Source organism: Mya arenaria, chromosome 13, assembly GCF_026914265.1.
Source record: "Mya arenaria isolate MELC-2E11 chromosome 13, ASM2691426v1".
Taxonomy (NCBI): domain Eukaryota; kingdom Metazoa; phylum Mollusca; class Bivalvia; order Myida; family Myidae; genus Mya; species Mya arenaria.
This window is the reverse complement of record NC_069134.1, coordinates 42,241,484-42,265,361: the sequence shown is the minus strand read 5'-3', so window position 1 is coordinate 42,265,361 and position 23,878 is coordinate 42,241,484. Positions and strand designations below refer to the sequence as shown.

Here is a 23,878-nt window from a genome sequence, read left to right as displayed (position 1 = left end):
GAACAACACTAAACAATAAAATCCCGGCCAGGGGACATAATGTTAACAAAACAACACATAGTTAAAAGTAAACAACACTTAAAAATAAAATCCCGGCCAGGGGACATACTATAAACAAAACAATACATGGTTAAAAGTAAACAACACTATGACTAAAATCACGGCGAGGGCAAATACTGTAAACATAACAATACATGGTTAAAAGTAAACAACACTTAAAAATAAATTCCCCGCGAGGGCACATTCTGTAAACAGAACAATACATGGTTAAAAGTGAACAACACTAAACAATAAAATCCTGGCGAGGGATCATTCTGTAAACATAACAATACATGGTTAAAAGTAAACAACAATAAACAATAAAATCCCAGCCAGAGCACATACTGTAAACATAACAATACATGGTTAAAAGTAAACAACGCTAAGCAATGAAATCCCGGCCAGGGCACATACTGTAAACATAACAATACATGGTTAAAAGTAAACAACGCTAAGCAATAAAATCCCAGCCAGAGCACATACTGTAAACATAACAATACATGGTTAAAAGTAAACAACGCTAAGCAATAAAATCCCAGCCAGAGCACATACTGTAAACATAACAATACATGATTAAAAGTAAACAACACTTAAAAATAAAATCCCGGCATGGTTAAAAGTAAACAACACTTAACAATAAAATCCCGGCGAGGGCACATTCTGTAGAAATAACAATACATGGTTAAAAGTGAACAACACTAAACAATAAATTCCCGGCCAGGGCACATACTGTAAACATAACAATACATGGTTAAAAGTAAACAACACTTAAAAGTAAAATCCCGGCCAGGGAACATTCTGTAAAAATAACAATACATGGTTAAAAGTGAACAACACTAAACAATAAAATCCCGGCGAGGGCACATACTGTAAACATAACAATACATGGTTAAAAGTGAACAACACTAAACAATAAAATCCCGGCGAGGGCACATACTGTAAACATAACAATACATGGTTAAAAGTGAACACTAAACAACATAACAATACATTTTTACAATACAAGCAGAAACTAAACTGCGGTCTGCAATCACTGAATCACTATGTAAATTCCAAACCTCTCATACATGTACATTTATGTTTTTCTCTGTTAAAGTATCACAATTCAATTAATAAAACACATAACATAAGTATATTACTTATGTTCCTATTTGTACTCAATAATTTGGTTTCACTCAATTAGCAAAAGAAATCAAAAACTTCCACTTCATTGATACAGAACAGTTTTTTTCAAACCTCCAACTCCCAATATAAGCAGAAACTATAAAAACTGCCATTCGCAATCAGTAATCATTATTTGAATTCCAAATTTCTAATACATCAAGTTGTTTGTCAGTATAAGTACCACAAATCAATTTATTAATCAACAATGTCCTCTTCATTGATACCTCATCTTCATTGATACAGAACAGTTTTTTCAAACCTCAAACTTGCAATATAGGCAGAAACTATTAAAACTGCCATTCATAATCACTAAGTCACTAAATCACTATGTTAATTCAAAATCTTTTATAAAAATCAAGTTGTTTGTCAGCATAAGTACCACAATTCAATTTAAAAGACAAATAAAACAAGTATTATGTTCCTATTTGTATTCAACAAGGGTTTTTTAACTCAATTAGCAAAAGTAATCAACAACTTCCACTTCATTTATACAGAACAGTTTTTTCAAACCTCCAACTCCCAATATCAGCAGAAACTATAAAAACTGCCGTCCACAATTAGTAATCCTATTTAAGTTCCAAACCTCTCATACATCAAGTTGTTTGTCAGTATAAGTACCACAAATCAATTTATTCATCAACAACTTCAACAGTTATAACTTCATTGATACAGAATAGTTTTTTCAAACTATCAACTCCCAATATCATCAGAAACTATTAAAAATTCCGTCCATAATCACTAAGTCACTAAATCACTATGTTAATTCCTAACCTCTTATAACCATCAAGTTGTTTGTCAGTATATGTACCCCAAATCAAGTTATTAATCAACAACTTCCACTTCATTGATAGGTTATAGTTTTTAAATCTTCCAACTCCCAATATCAGCAGAAACTATAAAAACTGCCGTCCGCAATCAGAAATTACTATGTAAATTTCAAATCTCTTATATCAAGTTGTTTTTCAGTATAAGTACCACAATTCAATTTACAAAACACATAACACAAGTATTACTATTATGTTCCTATTTGTACTCAATAATGGGGTTTAACTCAATTAGTAAAAGTTATAAGGCCTAAAAAAAAATACATTTGGTTCGGGTTACCCGACCCTACCTACGGAATAGGCGCCGACCCTACCGTTTTTATAGTCAGTTTGAAAAAAAAATGAAAAACTAAAAAAAAAAAAAAAAAGAATTCGTTTTTTTTTTTAATTGCTTTTTAATATTAAGTTTAAACCTTAAATGCTTATACAGAAGATAGCTTTAACACCATTCTCCAATGATGAAAATGATATTCTTATATAAAACCTAATAAAAAAAATAAATATAAAAAAATAAAAAGCCTACCTACCCTACCTATTTTTGAAAAGGATGTAACCCTAACCAAACAATTTTTTTTTTTTAAGGCCTAATCAACAACTTCCACTTCACTGATACAGAACAGTTTTTTCAAACTATCAACTCCCAATACAAGCAGAAACTATTAAAACTGCCGTCCATAATCACTAAGTCACTAAATCACTATATTAATTCCTAACCTCTTATAACCATCAAGTTGTTTGTCAGTATAAGTACCCCATATCAAGTTATTAATCAACAACTTCCACTTCATTGATATGTAACAGTTTTTTTAATCTTCCAACTCCCAATATCAGCAGAAACTATAAAAACTGCCGTCCGCAATCAGAAATTACTATGTAAATTTCAAATCTCTTATATCAAGTTGTTTTTCACTATAAGTACCACAATTCAATTTATAAAACACATAACACAAGTATTACTATTATGTTCCTATTTGTACTCAATAATGGGGTTTAACTCAATTAGCAAAAGTTATAATCAACAACTTCTACTTCATTGATACAGAACAGTTTTTTTCAAACTATCAACTCCCAATATAAGCAGAAACTATTATAACTGCCGTCCATAATCACTAAGTCACTAAATCACTATGTTAATTCAAAATCTTTCATAAAAATCAAGTTGTTTGTCAGCATAAGTACCACAATTCAATTTATAAGACACATAAAACAATTATTATGTTCCTATTTGTATTCAAAAAGTGTTTTTTTAACTCAGTTAGCAAAAGTAATCAACAACTTCCACTTCATTTATACAGAACAGTTTTTTCAAACCTCCAACTCCCAATATCAGCAGAAACTATAAAAACTGCCGTCCACAATTAGTAATCCTATTTAAGTTCCAAACCTCTCATACATCAAGTTGTTTGTCAGTATAAGTACCACAAATCAATTTATTCATCAACAACTTCAACAGTTATAACTTCATTGATACAGAATAGTTTTTTCAAACTATCAACTCCCAATATCATCAGAAACTATTAAAAATTCCGTCCATAATCACTAAGTCACTAAATCACTATGTTAATTCCTAACATCTTATAACCATCAAGTTGTTTGTCAGTATATGTACCCCAAATCAAGTTATTAATCAACAACTTCCACTTCATTGATATATAATAGTTTTTTAATCTTCCAACTCCCAATATCAGCAGAAACTATAAAAACTGCCGTCCGCAATCAGAAATTACTATGTAAATTTCAAATCTCTTATATCAAGTTGTTTTTCAGTATAAGTACCACAATTCAATTTATAAAACACATAACACAAGTATTACTATTATGTTCCTATTTGTACTCAATAATGGGGTTTAACTCAATTAGTAAAAGTTATAAGGCCTAAAAAAAAATACATTTGGTTCGGGTTACCCGACCCTACCTACGGAATAGGCGCCGACCCTACCGTTTTTATAGTCAGTTTGAAAAAAAAATGAAAAACTAAAAAAAAAAAAAAAAAATTCGTTTTTTTTTAATTGCTTTTTAATATTAAGTTTAAACCTTAAATGCTTATACAGAAGATAGCTTTAACACCATTCTCCAATGATGAAAATGATATTCTTATATAAAACCTAATAAAAAAAATAAATATAAAAAAATAAAAAGCCTACCTACCCTACCTATTTTTGAAAAGGATGTAACCCTAACCAAACATTTTTTTTTTTAAGGCCTAATCAACAACTTCCACTTCACTGATACAGAACAGTTTTTCAAACTATCAACTCCCAATATAAGCAGAAACTATTAAAACTGCCGTCCATAATCACTAAGTCACTATATTAATTCCTAACCTCTTATAACCATCAAGTTGTTTGTCAGTATAAGTACCCCATATCAAGTTATTAATCAACAACTTCCACTTCATTGATATGTAACAGTTTTTTTAATCTTCCAACTCCCAATATCAGCAGAAACTATAAAAACTGCCGTCCGCAATCAGAAATTACTATGTAAATTTCAAATCTCTTATATCAAGTTGTTTTTCACTATAAGTACCACAATTCAATTTATAAAACACATAACACAAGTATTACTATTATGTTCCTATTTGTACTCAATAATGGGGTTTAACTCAATTAGCAAAAGTTATAATCAACAACTTCTACTTCATTGATACAGAACAGTTTTTTCAAACTATCAACTCCCAATATAAGCAGAAACTATTAAACCTGCCGTCCATAATCACTAAGTCACTAAATCACTATGTTAATTCAAAATCTTTCATAAAAATCAAGTTGTTTGTCAGCATAAGTACCACAATTCAATTTATAAGACACATAAAACAATTATTATGTTCCTATTTGTATTCAACAAGTTTTTTTTTAACTCAGTTAGCAAAAGTAATCAACAACTTCCACTTCATTTATACAGAACAGTTTTTTCAAACCTCCAACTCCCAATATCAGCAGAAACTATAAAAACTGCCGTCCACAATTAGTAATCCTATTTAAGTTCCAAACCTCTCATACATCAAGTTGTTTGTCAGTATAAGTACCACAAATCAATTTATTCATCAACAACTTCAACAGTTATAACTTCATTGATACAGAATAGTTTTTTCAAACTATCAACTCCCAATATCAGAAACTATTAAAAATTCCGTCCATAATCACTAAGTCACTAAATCTCTATGTTAATTCCTAACATCTTATAACCATCAAGTTGTTTGTCAGTATAAGTACCCCAAATCAAGTTATTAATCAACAACTTCCACTTCGTTGATATGTTATAGTTTTTTAATCTTCCAACTCCCAATATCAGCAGAAACTATAAAAACTGCCGTCCGCAACCAGTAATCACTATGTAAATTTCAAATCTCTTATATCAAGTTGTTTTTCAGTATAAGTACCACAATTCAATTTATAAAACACATAACACAAGTATTACTATTATGTTCCTATTTGTACTCAATAATGGGGTTTAACTCAATTAGCAAAAGTTATAATCAACAACTTCCACTTCACTGATACAGAACAGTTTTTTCAAACTATCAACTCCCAATATAAGCAGAAACTATTAAAACTGCCGTCCATAATCACTAAGTCACTAAATCACTATGTTAATTCAAAATCTTTCATAAAAATCAAGTTGTTTGTCAGCATAAGTACCACAATTCAATTTATAAGACACATAAAACAATTATTATGTTCCTATTTGTATTCAAAAAGTGTTTTTTTAACTCAGTTAGCAAAAGTAATCAACAACTTCCACTTCATTTATACAGAACAGTTTTTTCAAACCTCCAACTCCCAATATCAGCAGAAACTATAAAAACTGCCGTCCACAATTAGTAATCCTATTTAAGTTCCAAACCTCTCATACATCAAGTTGTTTGTCAGTATAAGTACCACAAATCAATTTATTCATCAACAACTTAAACAGTTATAACTTCATTGATACAGAATAGTTTTTTCAAACTATCAACTCCCAATATCATCAGAAACTATTAAAAATTCCGTCCATAATCACAAAGTCACTAAATCTCTATGTTAATTCCTAACCTCTTATAACCATCAAGTTGTTTGTCAGTATATGTACCCCAAATCAAGTTATTAATCAACAACTTCCACTTCGTTGATATGTAATAGTTTTTTAATCTGCCAACTCCCAATATCAGCAAAAACTATAAAAACTGCCGTCCGCAACCAGTAATCACTATGTAAATTTCAAATCTCTTATATCAAGTTGTTTTTCAGTATAAGTACCACAATTCAATTTATAAAACACATAACACAAGTATTACTATTATGTTCCTATTTGTACTCAATAATGGGGTTTAACTCAATTAGCAAAAGTTATAATCAACAACTTCCACTTCACTGATACAGAACAGTTTTTTCAAACTATCAACTCCCAATATAAGCAGAAACTATTAAAACTGCCGTCCATAATCACTAAGTCACTAAATCACTATGTTAATTCAAAATCTTTTATAAAAATCAAGTTGTTTGTCAGCATAAGTACCACAATTCAATTTATAAGACACATAAAACAAGTATTATGTTCCTATTTGTATTCAAAAAGTTTTTTTTAACTCAATTAGCAAAAGCAATCAACAACTTCCACTTCATTGATACAGAACAGTTTTTTTCAAACCTCCAACTCCCAATATCAGCAGAAACTCAATTTATTAATCAACAGCTTTGACTTCATTAATACATAACAGTTTTTTCATCTTCTAACTCCTGATCTAAGCAGAAACTATAAAAACTGCCATCCGCAATCAGTAATCCTATTTAAATTCCAAACCTCTTATACATCAAGTTATTTGTAGATGTAAAAGTACCAGAATTCAATTCATAATACACATATTATTACACAAGTATCATGTTCCTATTTGTACACAATAATGTGGTTTTAACTCAATTAATTTAGCAAAAGCAATCAACAATTAAATCCACTTCATTAATATATATCATAACAGTTTTTTCAAACATCAAATTTCCAATATATAAGCAGAAACTGTTAAAACTGCCACTTGGAAGTTCTTCAACCTTAAAACTCCTCACACATTTGTTTGGTTGTGTAAAGCATCCAATCTTCAGCTATTGAACAATATTAATCCCAATACCTGTTTAAATTTGATAAATTATATATAATGTGGCATGAATAAACAATGTACAGCCATTACAAAAGGACACAACCCACTTCTGCAATTACTATGAAAATTTCAAACCTCTTATATCAAGTTGTTTGTCAGTATGTGGGTACTATATATTTTTACCTGAAAATTATTTTAACCAAAACTAAATCATGAAAACTGAAGTGAAATGTATATATATCAAAGCATATATTTTTCTATGAGAAACTTATAAGTATATGTCAATGATTCGCTTGCATTAAAAATATTTCATCTCATGCATATTTATTGTGAATTCCGCAGGATGGATAAAAATTCCCCCACAGAGGGATATGGCACGTGTTTGTGTCATAAAAAATGAATCTTATAATTGTTGTGTTCTTTCAAGCAATTAACCAAAATTGGATTCCTTTAAATCAATTAGCTGATGTAATACGACAACTGGTATATTTTTGATATAGCAAAACTCGTTCCATTTTAATGTATGGAAAATGATAGTTTTATCCCAATTGGATCACTTTTAGTCAATTATAGATATTCTTCTGAATATATGTTTACAGCTTACATGTAAGAGATATCAAGACTGGATCCTAAAAAGTTATGCTGATGAACCAGTCAATAGTAACCACAGCCCTTCAAGGTCCGGGGAATAGCAGGGACTTTGACTTTTGGTCCGGCCAATCCCTGGTAAAATCCCCACCTTGCACATACAAACTGCAGGTAAAATCCCTGTCAAATGCCCCTGTACCCTAGAAATGCTAGTCAAAGAACATTCCCTATTATTAATGGCGCTAAGACAAAACCACCACATTCACCTGGCACTGTGGATCCACCTGAAAGGTAAAAACATGGCCCATTTCCACCGCTATCCCTGGTACACCCCTGGACCTGTGGGGGTTGTGGTTACAATTAACTGGTGTGCTGTAGCCAGTATTTAACAAATTGGTCATGTTCCACATGATCTGATTTTGAATCCCCTCCATCATTTTAGAAAGAATAAATAGTCCCTTTTAACCTACAACCTGTTCTAAACTGTAAACAGAGTGGTTTTTGATCAATCAATAAATAACTGTAAATCATTGCCTAATAATTATGTTTGGTCAACAACAAAAACAACACCACAATAGAAGTAAAAAAGACACTCTAATAATGGCCCTTCATGTTTGTATAACTGTCTATGTGAACTTACCGATTAGTCTTGTGTTTTGCTTATTATTTGTAGACGGGTGTCCTTTTTTTCCAGACTGCTTTCAAATTTCTAAGGGGCATAACTGTAAAAGGCTACAATACACTAAACTCGTGGAATTCATATGACTTAACTGGCGTTGTTTACCCGCCCCATGAACGTGTACTTTATATATATATATCAACATTAAATACAAAAATGTCTTGTGTAGAAATGTGTTCGTTACAAAACTGGATACTTGCATCTTTTTAAAAGTAATTGTGTTTTGACTCACATATCTATTGTGTACCGTACTGTATATACAGTATACTGGGCAGTTGCCTAATTCCGGATTTGCCTAAATATAATGTTCCACTACCCGGAAGTCCAGTTAGTTAATAAATACCTTTACCAGTTAAAAACATGCATTTTTTTGTAAATGTCTTCCTTTTATGGACAATATCCTAAAATTCTGTAATAAGTATCTCATATCCGTGTACAAATGATAGAAAACTGCAGTTATCTAAAAACTGTAATTGAAAAGGGTAACTAAACCATCTTAATACGTAACAATCTTAAACAATGGGTATTTCTGCTCACATATCTGTTGAGATGTTCTCGTACTTGTATCTCTTCTGCATGGTTACCATGGTAATGCGTCGGTCGAACATCCGCACAGCGAGCCCGGGTTTGAATCTGGTGACCACTTAAATTGTGATATGGCCCAATTGGCAGTCTCTGCATAGCATAACCAACTTGATGTATAAAACGCATGGAATGTTCCACCACCGTTCTCTGTTTCTGTCACAAATGCATGCATATAAACCCAAAGTCTTGTGAGTGAGTCTTCGACATCGACACGTTGACAGCACAAGCATGCATACGTCCGTACAGCGATCCCGGGAGCGAACCTGGTGCTGACTGGTTAAAGCAAATAATATATACATGTCCCAACACTTCAACATCGAAACAAACGCGAGTATATCAGAGTACATACACCAGTACAAAAAACACATACATATGTGAATATAGGTCTCCTGAAATGTTCATAACGTGTTTTATTAAACAACTAGTCGTATTCGTCGTTCTGAAAAAGTCTTGCATATCTCAAATACGATCAGAATCCATGTACAAATCATATTTAAAACAAAACTTCGGGTACTTCTATAAAAAAATGACACACAAAATACAAAAACATTTTAAAAATGACTGCAATTTCTGAATCGCAATCAATTACAATGGGCTGTTTTACTCACATATCTGTTGAAAACTGTACATATCTCACACGCAAGACCATTTCACCGGACGCCAGACGTCACTGTGTTTACACGGCTACCGGCAACGTGCCCATTGTGCAGATATGTCCAGCTCTTCTGAAAAAGATAAAGGTTGACAATATTATTATGTAATTTTAACCAGACCTTCTACACTACAATATATCACAGATAATACTCATGAACATGTTTAAACTAAACAGCGATTCTCCAATAATTGACGCAATTTTGAAAAAAATCCTGTCCCCAACATTACAAGAGCTATAAAATGTACAAAAAAGCTTAAACATATCTAATTAAGAGTTAAAGAAGTACTTTGAGATGTTTTTAGCTGCTTAGCCTAAATTTTGTAGTATAAATACTCGACGATTATATTTCAAAATCTGAAAACGATCGTAACCACAAAAACCTGCTGTCGCTTGTCCCATTGAAGAGACTTTTAAATAATAAAACATATCAAAGCTATTGGAAATAATGGCATAAATGATTTTAAAACAAACACTCACTTTCCGAAGATAGAATAAAGCAAGTAGGATATTCTTCAATCTGAACACTTGAATTTAAATTTTCCCCCTAGGAATGACCAAACACCTTCAATCACGTGACTGATTTATAACTCGCGAAAGTAATTATAAGATTACCAGGTTAACTTTACCAAAAGAAACAAATTAGACAGGGAATTTTTACTCCCTTTCACACAAAAATATACACATATCCCTCGCCAGCGGTTAAATGTAATGATTGACTGACTATGTTAAATAGTGAATATATAGCCCTTGATTGACTTTCATCGAGGGTCATTTTCCACGGAACGAAGGGACATTAATTAACGGCCGGGTTCAGTTATATTCGTTAAATACTGATCCGTCAACACGTTGAACAGAAAATTGACTTCTGTGGTTAGATATTTGCACTTATTTTAAATGAAAACATTGAATCGTTTCAATAAGCTCATATGTTAAGGGATTGTTATAGTTCACACACACGCACGCACGCACACACACACACACACACACACACACACACACACACACACACACACACACACATAAATACCTCACCTCCATCCAAAAAACGCTTTAATAGCATAATTGTAAAAAAAGTACCAAAATGTAAAAAACAAGTGTCGGAGATTGGGTTCGAACCCGTTTCGCCAAAATTGCAGTCCAGTGTCGTATCCACTGAGCTACAATGGCCTACTATAATAGTGTGACGTAATTGGGCTATACACCTAACTCGGTAATATCACGTGATAACACCGACTAGCCAACAACGCATAAGGAATGAATTCTATACTAGGTAGATATACCCAGTAATCTTTTTCAATGAAAAAAATACGAAATAACTGCTTTACTTAAAACATTGAACTCTATGTGGTACTTCAGCTAGTAAGTTTCGATGCATTGTACACATTAATACTACGTTTATGACAGTTTGGGAAAACTTTATTTTTATTTTACAAAATAAGATCGCAAATATTTATAAAAGTTAAAAAATTGCTATTTTATGCATTTTTCTTAAACCATTCACGGTTTAAGCCATAAATCATTAATTTTCGAACGGAAATATGAAAATCTACGATCAGATATTTTGTCAGTAATCTTATATCATTGCTATGCAGATATTTACGCAAAAAATGCTCTTTCCAAGACAAAAAATAAAAAAGTTGTTAAAATGGTCAATCTGTGAGAGTGCAGTTTTACTTAACCTCCAGTAAATTTATATGTTACTGACCGTTCCAAGGCGGTACTTAAAGGGACTGTGTCACAGATTTGCACCAAAAAAGTTTTTTCTGTAACGAATCTCAGGACATTTATCTAATAGAATGTGTTACGCTTTGATGACATAATTGTAAAAAAAATACCAAAATGTAAAAAAAACAAGTGTCGAAGATCGGGTTCAAACCCGCGTCGCCAAAATTGAAGTTCAGTATCTTCCTTACTGAGCTATGAAGTGAGTGACATAATTAAGCTATAAACCTACCTCGGTAATATCACGTGATAACACCGACTAGCCAATCACGCATAAGGAATAAATTCTACCTAGTAGACATACCCAGTAATATTTTAATGGAAAAATGCGAAATAACTGCTAAACTTAAATCAATTGTAAACTATGTGGTACTTTAATTAATAAGTTTCAATGCATTGTACACATCGATGCCAAGTTTATGTCATTATTCGACATTTTTTTTCGCTATTTTATCATATGTGAGACAGCCCCTTTAACAATCCTTGATAAATGTACCTATTATTTTATATATAGTATATATGTATGCACAATGCTGTTTATGTAGTTTTGTGCTGTTCTTCCATGTTTCTTGTTTGTGATTTTTTTGTGTTCTATGTCTTTGGCGTTTAACCAATGCCATTAAACCGGGTTTATGTTTAATTTTATGCTACTGAGCTTGTTTCTGTAGTGTTTTCAAATAAGTATTTCAAAAGTTCGATCACTAATTATTATGTATTTACACAACAGTGTTTTTCGAATTAATCTTTTTAACGTATTTCATTCGCCTTTTAAGGATGTCCATTAGTTTAATGTTGATATTTTGTATATTTTGGTGAATGGCAAACTGTAAAATCCATCTCTTACAATTATTAAGATTGTAATTGGTTTGATAATTAAAAAAAAAACCCTTTAAGGGTGCCGAACCAGCATGCTCTAAGTTCGACTTCGATGAACGACTGCTTGCCAAAGTTGTAAAACTGGAGCATATGCTTCAGAACACCCAGGAAACGCTTGCATCTTATTTAATCAAGAAAATGTAAGTTATTATATTTTGTGAACAATTGTTACGTAGCGCTTCAGATAAAATCGATTTCAATACTTCGTCTTATTACTTTTTACTATTTTATTGATATGTACAAACACAAATGTATCATTTAAATGCGTTTCAACCACTTAGAACACTTCTTAAATAAAGGATGTCAAAAATCAAATGACGTCTCAGCTCTGACGGTAAAAATGTTCCAGCTGCTGGGTTTGTTTGTACAAAGTAAGATTATGCAGCAGTCAATTGTAACCACGCCCCCTCTGGTCAGGGGGTATACCGGGGATAGCCGGGGGAATGGGCCGTGTTTTTACCTTTCAGGTGGCCCCGCATTGCCGGGCGAATGCGTTGGTTTTGTCTTCGATTTAAAAATAGCGGGGAAAACGGCCTTAACTAGGGTCTCTGGGGTGCGGGGGCATTTGGCGGGGATTTTTCCAACTGTTCGTCCTCGCAGGTTGGGGATTTTAGCCGGAGTTGGCTGGACCGAAAGTCAAAATCCCCGCTTTTCACCGGACCTGAGGGGGTTGGGGTGGGGCGTGGTTACAACTGAATGATGCATTGACACGATTGTGACTTTATGTTTCTTTTTGGTCATTTATGGATAATAAACAGTAACAAGGAAGAACGATTAACAGTTATTAACAATAAATCTCCAACCTTCAAAATTAATCTAAAAACTCGTCATTTGAAACGCTGTAGAATAGTCACATTGCATAATTTCATGATACTAACTGCCTGTACACCAGTGTGTGTGTATACTACTTGATAAATTGCGTCATAAATGCTACGTCAGAAGGCAATATTTTGTTTAGAATGTAGACTTCAAACAAAGATAACTTCATTATTTCTTCACCATGTTGAATTAAACTTAGCACAGTATATGCCGCTTATACGGAGCCCGCCTTCGGGTATTTAACAGAGATTGATTGAGAGTTTAGTTTCTTTAAACACTTCGACAAACCTTTTCACAATACGGCCGTCCGACGGAGCACTGTCAAAACATTATTTTGAAAACAGGTTTGTTGAAGTGTTTGATGAAACCAATCACCATATCAAACGTTGGTAATAATACGAAAGCGGGGCTCTTTAAGCGGCAAAGACTGCCCATTGTTTTATTTAAAAAGTTGTAGTTAAAGAAAAGAAATCTTTGATTAAAGTCTTCATTTTAAGCAAAATGTTGCCTTTCGACACACAATGTATACTAGCATTTTGAAAATCGTACGACTATATAACGGTATCAATGAAACAACATCTAAATTTTTAATTTATATATCATTAATATCATTTAATTATATATAACATTAACAATTTAATCGATTACCCTTGTAAGAAGCCTGATAGGCCACTTTTCTACACAATGGTAACAGTACCATGTTACTTTAAGCATGCTTGCTTTAAAAACTGTCTACTACATTGGTAAACTATTGCGTCCAGAAAAAACAAACACAAAATTAATGTAAAATATGAATATAACTTGGCCAAAATATTAGGCTGCTAGATTAGAAATGAAATTAATATAGATACAAGAAAAATATTGATGCATAGCATCAAGGCGGCGCAATCAAATTAGAAGAAAAATGTGCATGTAGATAACCAAAAAAATGGTTATTATTTCAATTAGTTCGAAGGACTTTGTGGCTGATAATATTGTTACATTAGTTTAAGCCCGGAATTATAGATATTCTGTTTTTTTCCAAGCTTATCCTCCGGTACAAACTAAATTATTCCAACAATGAATTTCAATAGCATGAAATTCACCTTATATTTGTACCGGCATGGGAAAACCCAGTTATGTTAATTCTGGGCTAATTTTATAGTGTATTTTTTATTTATTTGTATGTTTTTTGTGACAACATTTCAGTCTTGAGTAAATAGAACGGGGATAAAAAAACTATTTATCAGAGGGAATTATCTGGAGTTCATTCTTTCGAATGACATTTTCAAAACAAACAATTAAGCTCAATGTAACTCGCCTTTTTGCTTTCGCCAAGGGAGATTACTGCGTTGAAGGTTTAGAAACATTGTAATGGTACCGTGTAACCTTCAATTATGGGGGGATGGTATTGATAAATCAGAACACCTCGGCCAGTATCTATCTCGAAGCTTGTCGGAGATGGTCGAGTTGTTATTTAGAGTCAAAATTTTCAAAATGATAAGCAGGGCTATTATAATTTAAGGTTTCATCAGCAATTAAAGTGTAAAGTTTTATAAAACACACTGAACTTCACATTTGATCTTGCAACGTGGAAAATATTGAGAGTGCTCATTGTTCTGCAATATATGAACTGGTCCCTTAGTTTAATAAGGCCATTTCGGGGAGGGCCATTTTCTAATGTTGTCACAACTTGTGGCCCAACCCAATTGTACAATAATATTATTTGTCGAAAATATGTATACCACGTGTGTTTATTATTTACAATAAAATACGATTAAACTAACTTAAAACTCAACCCTGTTATACTGGCTTTCACCTGTTTCAGTTTCCCTCTATGTTACGCACGGGAAAATTAATTGTTTTCAGTATAGATGTAATTTATTCCATCCGTCTGTCCGATTGTTTTACTTCGTGTTCGCACAGTATCTCGTAAACATCTCTATAGGAGTTGCATTACAATCGGATCAATGGTTCACCACAGCAAGACGGCATGCATTACATTTGTTTTAAGGGCGCCGGCTCAAATACAAGGTCACAGTTCAAAGACAAAGATTCAAGCCATATATTTTGTGTCCGATAAATATCTCCAACCTCTTGAAAGGTTTTCCTGTAACAAGTGTAATTAGTTCGATTATTCGACACCAAACCTCTACTCCATACTCCCTAACGAACGTATTAATGTCGTGGAGCAGGATTAAACAAGCTTGAAAGTGGGAAGGGACATATTCCAAACAATGACTTGTGTTGCTTGTATGTACAACAAATGCAATTGTTTTGTTTTGTTTTTCAGCAGGAACAACATATACTAGCTGGGGTCGAAATGAGGGCTATACAAATGGCACAGAACTTGTGTATAGAGGTTGGTTCTTTTGTATTTTAATTAAAAAGCTAATTCCAGTAGTGTAAAACATCACATCCATCCAATTTAGTGGCATAGGAAACAATAAGCAATATTGAAAACAAGGAGGACCAACATAACAAAACATATATATATATGTTTTGTTATGTTATATATATAAATATATATATCATTGCCTGTTAAATTTATCATTTTGTATTATACTATTCTATAGAACTTACATGTATAGAGATAAAAATAGCTTTTTTGTTTTATTATTGGTATAAATTTTGCATTTTAGAATTATAAAACATTTTTAAAGTGATACCATAATGGTTTGGGTTTACCAAGCATCAACATGTTAACCTATCTGACTATCGTATTGTATAATGTAACTTATTGTAAAAGTTATTGTTGAGTTCATTACTCGTTCAGATGTTATTACATTCATTGTTTCATTCGTTTTTTTTTCATTAATTCAAATACGTATTTTATCTTTATATGCTTAATACAGAAAATTATTGGCAAAGCTTTTAAAATCCGTTTTTAAAATTGCTTGGCGGCCTGATAGCTTTCTTAAATAGCTTAAACACATTTGCTTTGTTCAATTATTGAATTAATCATACATCAACATTCGTTTATACCTTTTACCTTACCATTTTCTAAAAATGTTCTATGTGTGTTCGTTCAGGGACACCTAAATCTTGCTTTTCAAAAGCCTGAATAAGGTGTAATCTAACCATTGATTTGAAGTGTTCGATTTGTCTTTGCAAAAGTGATAATGGGGAATGCTTACAATGAAGTAAATACGAGATCAATTGGATAGTATAAACGCACATTTCTATATTGTAAGTGCTTGTTGGCAAAAACAGTAAAGGTAAGAATTAAAAAGTTCTTATACTGATAATAACAATGTAATCTTCTTGTTTTGGTTATTTTGTCATAATACGCTGAGTGAAACTGATATCTATGAAGAATGAGAGAGGCCATTGTAAATTAACTTACGTGATAACCATTGACGAAAATAGCTTGTTATCATTTACAATGAAACTGTCTACTTCAAAACCACAGTACATATGTTAAATATATAAGTTGTTGAGGGATACGTGATATATACGTAATTTCCTAATTTTAGACACATACATTATATAGAAGATGGTGAAATAAACATAAATGATATTTTCGTACCAATGCTTTGTTCGGAAATACACTTTCGATTTATCCGATTTGATGTTCGTGGGCCGTTGTCCCTTTCGGTTTGATTATCGATTATGAAATGTTTTCGATTATCCAAGACTAGTAACCGTAGTTACATGTTTAAGCTATGCTTATTCTTTGCTTAGATATCAGCGAGAGGGGGACTTATGGGGGGACGTGCAAAAAAACCCTGATTTCTCCCAAATCGGAAACAAAAGAAACATTTTTTTCTAATATTGAAAACAAAAGAATCAATACATCCTGTTTCGGCAATAGACCAACCAATTTCTCCCATATCGGCAACAAAAGTATCGACAAAAGAACCAATTTCTCTAATACCGGATACTGATTCAAACATTTTAAACACAGCGGAGGGTGGAGATGGAGATGATGAATTTATTAACCAAGAGAAACACTGGCAGAATTGCTGGAATGCAATCAGGCATGCTGTTTCGAAAGGCCAAATGTTGGCATTGGATTGCGAAGGTGACAGCCTTTCACGTAAAGGTAAAGTTCAGCTCCTGTCAATAGCTACCCGGAAAAAGTCATATATCTTGGACATACAGAAACTGAAAGCGCTTCCGTTTGAGGGAGGTTTACGTGAACTTTTAGAAGACAAACACGCGATTAAGTTGATGTTTGATTGCAGGGAGGATGCTGATGCTTTGTTTCACCAATTCCATGTAAAATTGGATGGTGTGCTCGACATTCAACTGCTTGAGATAATGAAACGTCACGAGTTTGAGAGAAAAAATATAAATAGGAAAAGAGGCGACCACACGTATGGTGCGATTTATCTTAAAAGTTTATTGGGCTGTATTAAAGAAAATATTGAATTCGAGGAAATGGTTAAACATAAGGAATACGGAAAAGGGCTTGAAAGGGAATGGGCGAAGCGACCTCTTACCGCTGAACAGATAAAATACGCAAAAACTGATGTGCTGTCGTTATTCTGTTTGTTTGACCACTTTAAGCCCGACGATGAAGAAATGACAAGGCTGAAAGTTGCATCGCAGATTTATGTAGACTTAAAAAGGTCTATTCCTTTCCGTGTGTACAACGATTTCGAAAACAACAAGTATCTTCCAGTTGACGTAATTCCAGATAAGGGAACAACCAGTTTTCCAGTTGGGTTTGTTTCATGTACGACATGTCATCGGCTTTTTCCGTGGGATGAATTTTCCAAAAATCAATTGAATAAGCACAATCAGATGTGTAGAACATGCAAGAAAGTAAAGAATGATAAAGACGAAGAGAAAAACAGGCTTGCAAACTACGAGAGGGCAGAGAGGGAAGAAGAATCAAGGTGGGACCAGTGTGAATATGAGTTATATGATAGTGAGCCCGAGAGAGCAGAGAGGGAAGAGTGGGCATATGAAGAAGACCGATATGATCAGTATTGTGACAATGATGATGAATGGTGGTAATTTTAAGATGTTCTCAATTTTAAACTGATATACTTTTGTAAGTATTTGATTGAAAACACAGACAACTTTTTTGTGGTCTTATAACGTTATTTCTTTTAAATTGTCACTCAAATTTGTAACTCACGAATGTTCTGAATTTAAGCTGAAAAAAAATTGTCAGCTCCGTAGTATATGACAAGGTTATTTTCAATTCAAATTCATTATATTGATGCAAGAAACACCTTTTAAGCAATAACTTTATATGATTAAGCTAAAAAGCACGTAATTATGACATTTTTTTAAATGATGTATTTTCATGATTATTGCTTTCTTATCGACGATATACCGGAAAGTAATTTCTGAAATGAGCTCAACTTATGTCACCACATAACAGCAAAGAAATAGCGGATATTTGTTTATTTCAGTGTAAGATCATATTTTATTTCACAAGTGTCATAGAAAAACATATTTTCACGAGTGGCGAAGCCACGAGTGAAAATGTAGTTTTTTTTATGATCACGAGTGAAATTAAATACGATCTTACACTGAAATAAACAAATTTTCTGTTTCTTTTATGCTTATTTTCGGAGTTTTATTTGTTTTTTTTATTTATTTCTGAATTACCCCCTGTTTTGAAAAGGGTGGGCTTTACGCCGCTACCCGTGGCGCGCCCCTCATGCATAATTATAGCTGTCAACTTTTCTACTTTCGGTTTGCTGAGAAATAGTTCTCTGCTATTCATTCTTATAGCTTAATATTCGCTCGTTTTTTATTGCAAAGCTTTATGAACAGTAAACAATGAAGTATTATTAGTGCACATATGTTCCAAAAATAATGAAAACACTTTTTATTTTAAGATGGACATGAATCATAACCAAATTACTACGCCGCTATTTAAAGAATGAAAATTTGGAAGGTCAAATGTGTTAGCAAAACAAATGTGGATACTCATTGGATTTTAACCATTTTTCTTAGTTTAAGCTAGGCTGCATGTACGCGTGTTTTTATAGTAAGTTAATATTCAGTCAACTTACTGTCAGAGACCAGTCTGTTTCGATTTAAAATGTTTGTTTTCCAGATATTAAAAGAGTAAATGCCACGCTAGTTTGTTGACACATTTTGAGGTGTGGGTGGGGTAAAAAATATCGGATCTATCTGTAAATTGTTGTGTGAATTCTCCAGGAAGCTCATTTTACGTACTACAATGGTTAACAGTTCAAAATACATTTGAACGATGATATAAAATTTTATTTATGTTCGAACAGTTGTTTTTGTCTGTAATTTGTTTGGTATGAAAGCAAATGTTCGAACATTCAGCTTCAAAGATCAGTAAAATGTTTGATAAACGGGATAACCGGTAATAAACGGTAAGCTGTTAATTTCCAATTATATATTTATTTGTTTAAATTTATAAAACATTTCTTTTATATTTTTTTAAACATTTTTTGACATAATTTATTGAGGTCCAGTGTTCTGTTTTGATCAAGGCAAGTACATGTAACAACAAAGGAATTTAAAGTAGTTCTGAAAGTTGATATTTTCACCCCTTATTTTGCAGTGAAAATATCAAATTGATATTTTCACTGTTGTTATTTCACTGGTAAAACCCCATATTTCATCGAAAAGCATGAAAGAATAAGATTTAAAGGGACTATACACCAGATGATACAAATGAAAGAACAACAGAAAATTGTAAAATAAACTTACATAAAATTGATTTCGTTGCATACAACGCATTAAATCTTAATTACTGATCTATCATATCGCCTTCAACATATGTATCATTCGATTTTTTTCCAATACGATTTTTTCTTGGTCTGCCTACCACGTAAATCGCAGTAAATTTTAAAAAAAACACGTCGGTATATGTATTTGTACTAAACACACGTGACTTAAACATTTTAAATATACATACCGGAAACCAGTTTTTAACGGGAAAACTAGCTGAGACATAGACAAAAACTATATGTCGGCCTCATACTAGCTCGTATTAACAATTATTGTCATGTTTTGAAGAAATACTGTAATTGTCGATTGTTTAACAATCTAGTGTGTATTCCCTTTAAATTAGTCTATGTAACGCCTCCCACGACCCATGTAAATTATGTGTTGGTCGGTAGGTCGATAAATAATGTTTCTAAACATTTTTTCTCCAAATAGAGAAAACACTTGTATACGCTTTTCACAATTTTAGCCTTTTTGTCTATCGGAGAAAGAAAGTCCAGGTACTGTGCCGTTTTTGCGTCGTTCTTCTAAGTCATTAACCTTAGGTCGAAAACCGTTTCATATTTTCAAATGAAACTTGGTACACACGTTGCCAGAGGCACACCTATGGGTAGCATGCCGGTAACTCTTGCATTGATAAGTGTCAAATTACGCCCCTTGCTCGACTTAACAAAAAACAACAGCGGATGAGCGCTCTCGTTTGGAATAAATAGTTTTTTATTTTGTTGTTTTTTTCAAACAGTGCAAGACGAACAAAAATAAATATTGCTTAAATTACTTTGATACTGTTGTGAAAAAGAGTTCAATTAATCTCAATATAACTACGTATACGAAGAATTTTAACTCGGAAAGTCGCATGAATATTAAAATTGAGGGGTCTGCATTTACAACTTAGGAACTGGGGCATTTTATGATACTACAAAATTCTGCAGGCTGAAAATAATATGTAATTAATGTTTCGAATCATCAGTTGTTTGGCACCATGCTGAATATATTTGACATACACAGAAATGTAAATTTCCTCAAATGATCTCTAAGCCTTAAAGTGCATCGCCGTCCTTTACTCAGTAATAGAAGGAATAAAATGCGCTATTCGTCATTTTCCCTAGACGATACATTTCAGTTGTTAGGGATTTTTTTGAAGGTATTCAGCCGACAAATATACTAGGTATACAAATGTTTATATATAATATTAAATTTGTATATATAATGTTCGTATTATTTGAAAAAAATCGCTTGCTAGTTTGATTAGATAACGAAATATATAGTAACTAAGTTAGTGATGAATGGCGAGTAACTGAATGGGCCACACGTTGGTTTCCTTCAATAACATTGATTACATGGATGATGTTTGTAATGACAATGATATCATTTTTTACAGTTAAAAATTAATGACCCACATTCCAAAGGAAATATAACTATGGAAGTACAAATAGAAACGAAAACCTAAATTATATAGTATTTTTGGATCTAAAAATAGGTTTGGTGTAGCCAATTTTTATAAGACATATCAGCAATCCAAATCAATACAATGTATAAACAAGATAACATTGTAATAAATACTTCAAGTTAGGATTAACGCACTTGAAAGGTATGGTTCGGAATTGAAAATTAACCCGACTAGTTGTTCTGAGCCTCTTTTCTGCACATCATCGACAAGGTAAGGATTACTAATAAAAGTACTATTAAGTAATTATGAAATCAAGGATGCTTAAAAGTTTATTGATTGTTGTTCGTTGATATGTTATTCATGTATGCTAATAAACAAAGTAAACATTTAGCGGGACTTGAAAATGCTGGTCAAATGTTTAGGGATATTGAGAAAAGAAGAAATAGCATATACAACGGAAGGACATCGAAAATGGTAGTCATTCGGTTAAATAAAAAAAGATGGAGGTGTTTATAGTTCATTAAGCCTAACGTTTAAAACATTGATTTTAGTTTCGACTCAAGCCTCTAGGACATGAGATATTGATTTTATTTATAACGTTATCCTGTTGGTAAGATTTGGACCATAAAACATAATAAAACATGATCTGCAATGCAATTCAAATCAATATCTTTATTTATTATGTCAATAGATATGGAGATACATACATGTACAAAGTATACATTAATTTAAAAAAAAGTACGCCAATTTCGTATGATGCGAGAACCATAAACAGTCAGTTGCTTTGCAGCTTTAAATCATGCTCTGCTTTATTCAATTAACCTTTATTGAATTATTACACTCTTCCGGGTGCACATTTCACAGGTTTAAAACATGATATAATAATATACAAGAATAAGTATTCATTTTCTCCCACCCCATTTAAGTAGATCGAATAATTTAATCATGCTAGAAATTCTTATCTTGCCCACGGGCGAAGATAAAATGCCCGTATGGAACTCCTTTTTTACGGTCATCACATTGTAATTACCACCCTTGTTGAAGACTGTCGTCTGTAGCATCGTGGAAACCTTGTCTTGTGGCAATATTTAGAACGATAAATAATTATTTCTCGCTTCAAATGCCACCATAAAACAGTTTTCACGCACCTTTTAAGAAATAATGCTTCGCTTTCTTAAGAACTATTTAAAGAGCGATCTGAGTATTAACATAATCTGAATCACTACGCGCATATCCATGACAACCACGTATCGCATATCCATACGCAATTTTTTTCACTAAGCACAAAAGAGTTCCAGCAAAAAATACATTTTTACTAAATTCTGTTTCTCGTATATTGAATTAATCACGCTTCTTTTTGAAAACCAGTCATAGACGCCAATGCATGACTGGGTTGTGGCCCCTTGAAATTGAAAACAATGCTATTATTGAGCTTGTGAACAGAATAGACCCTCCTGTGATCTAATAACTTGACATATTACAGTGTATTAGCTAGATCACATAAAGGGGGTGGCAATATCAGTAATGAACTCTGACTTTTGAGAAAAAATGCCATGAATCAATGGTTGGTGCCATAGTTTTGATTAAGGAGTAAAACCTGTGATATGAAATACTATATATGACATGCAATGCTTGGAAAGCCCCGAATAGGTCAAAAATGTATTTCCATCGGGGATCAGTTATATTTGGAAGATAAAATTTGATTGATAGAGATAAAAATAATGAGAATTGTAAATGAAATAACATAAAATGTGTATGAAAAAAACACTAATTAATTGGCTCAAAACTTTTAAGTTAGGGTTTATTGTAAAGATGTGTAATCATTATCGAAATAATGTATACACATATACGTTAAACGTTTAAAGAAATTGAGTTGAAACGTTATATGAACAAGTGAAGTACAGTGAAAGGCATCCCAGGTTTGCGTTATCGCCCTGTAATGAATGTTAAACTTTTTTTCTTTATATTTGGTTGTCCGCATGTTCTAAAACGGTTCTTTTACTACGTTTAAGTATAACTTGACATTTGAACAAGATTTTTAACATAAGTATAGATGTCACTAGCAGTATAAATAGTTCATTCAATACCCATAAAGCCCGTGAAAAAAAATTCGTATTAGACGCGGCTTCATGATTGCATTTAAAGATAACACTGTTTACTTTCCTAGTACTCGATTATTTTTTACATATTCGAATACTACTGATATCATTCAATTGAGAGATATGCCATTATTATAAACAAAATGCGTCGAAAAATAACACTGTTTTCTTGCATTGTATTCGATTGTTTTGTAATCTATATTATCCGAATAATAATGATATCCATGAAATATGAGATGTGCCATTGTCATAAAATAGAACGTCCGTGTTTTTAAATTATTTTGATGTTTAAGTTATCTCTGAGAGGGTATCAATAGATTATGGAGAGACAGCCCGATACAGAATCAATTGCTCCCAAACCGTAGTATGATTCAAACATCGTCAACGCTGCTGAAGGTGAAGATGCAGAATATCATTTTATTGGAGAGGAAGAACATTGGCAGGTTTGCTTGGATGCAATAAAGCAAGCAGTTTCGAAAGGCCAAATGTGTGCATTGAACTGCAAAGGTGAAAGCCTTTCACGTAAAGGTAGCATTAAGCTCCTATCTACACAGGAAAGGTATTTTATCTTGGACATACAGAAACTGAATGCACTGCCGTTTGAGAGAGGTCTACGTGAAATATTAGAAGACAGAAATGTGATGAAGTTGATGTTTGATTGCAGGGAGGATGCTGATGCTTTGTTTCACCAATTCCATGTAAAACTGGATGGTGTG

The 23,878-nt window shown here is 32.7% G+C and overlaps 1 protein-coding gene across 1 annotated transcript; it reads left to right on the top strand.

Annotated features, from left to right (window-relative positions):
* Positions 1-16,777: 16,777 nt before the first annotated feature.
* Positions 16,778-18,923, top strand: LOC128214394 (uncharacterized). Its single transcript, XM_052920836.1, has one exon. It carries the CDS (start codon positions 17,007-17,009, stop codon positions 17,967-17,969), a length of 963 nt encoding a protein of 320 aa, XP_052776796.1. The 5' UTR covers positions 16,778-17,006; the 3' UTR covers positions 17,970-18,923.
* The last annotated feature ends 4,955 nt before the right edge of the window (positions 18,924-23,878 follow it).

What these genes read in the sequence shown, in the direction of transcription:
- LOC128214394 (XM_052920836.1), top strand. Translation starts at nt 17,007, where the DNA reads ATGTTGGCATTGGATTGCGAAGGTGACAGCCTTTCACGTAAAGGTAAA.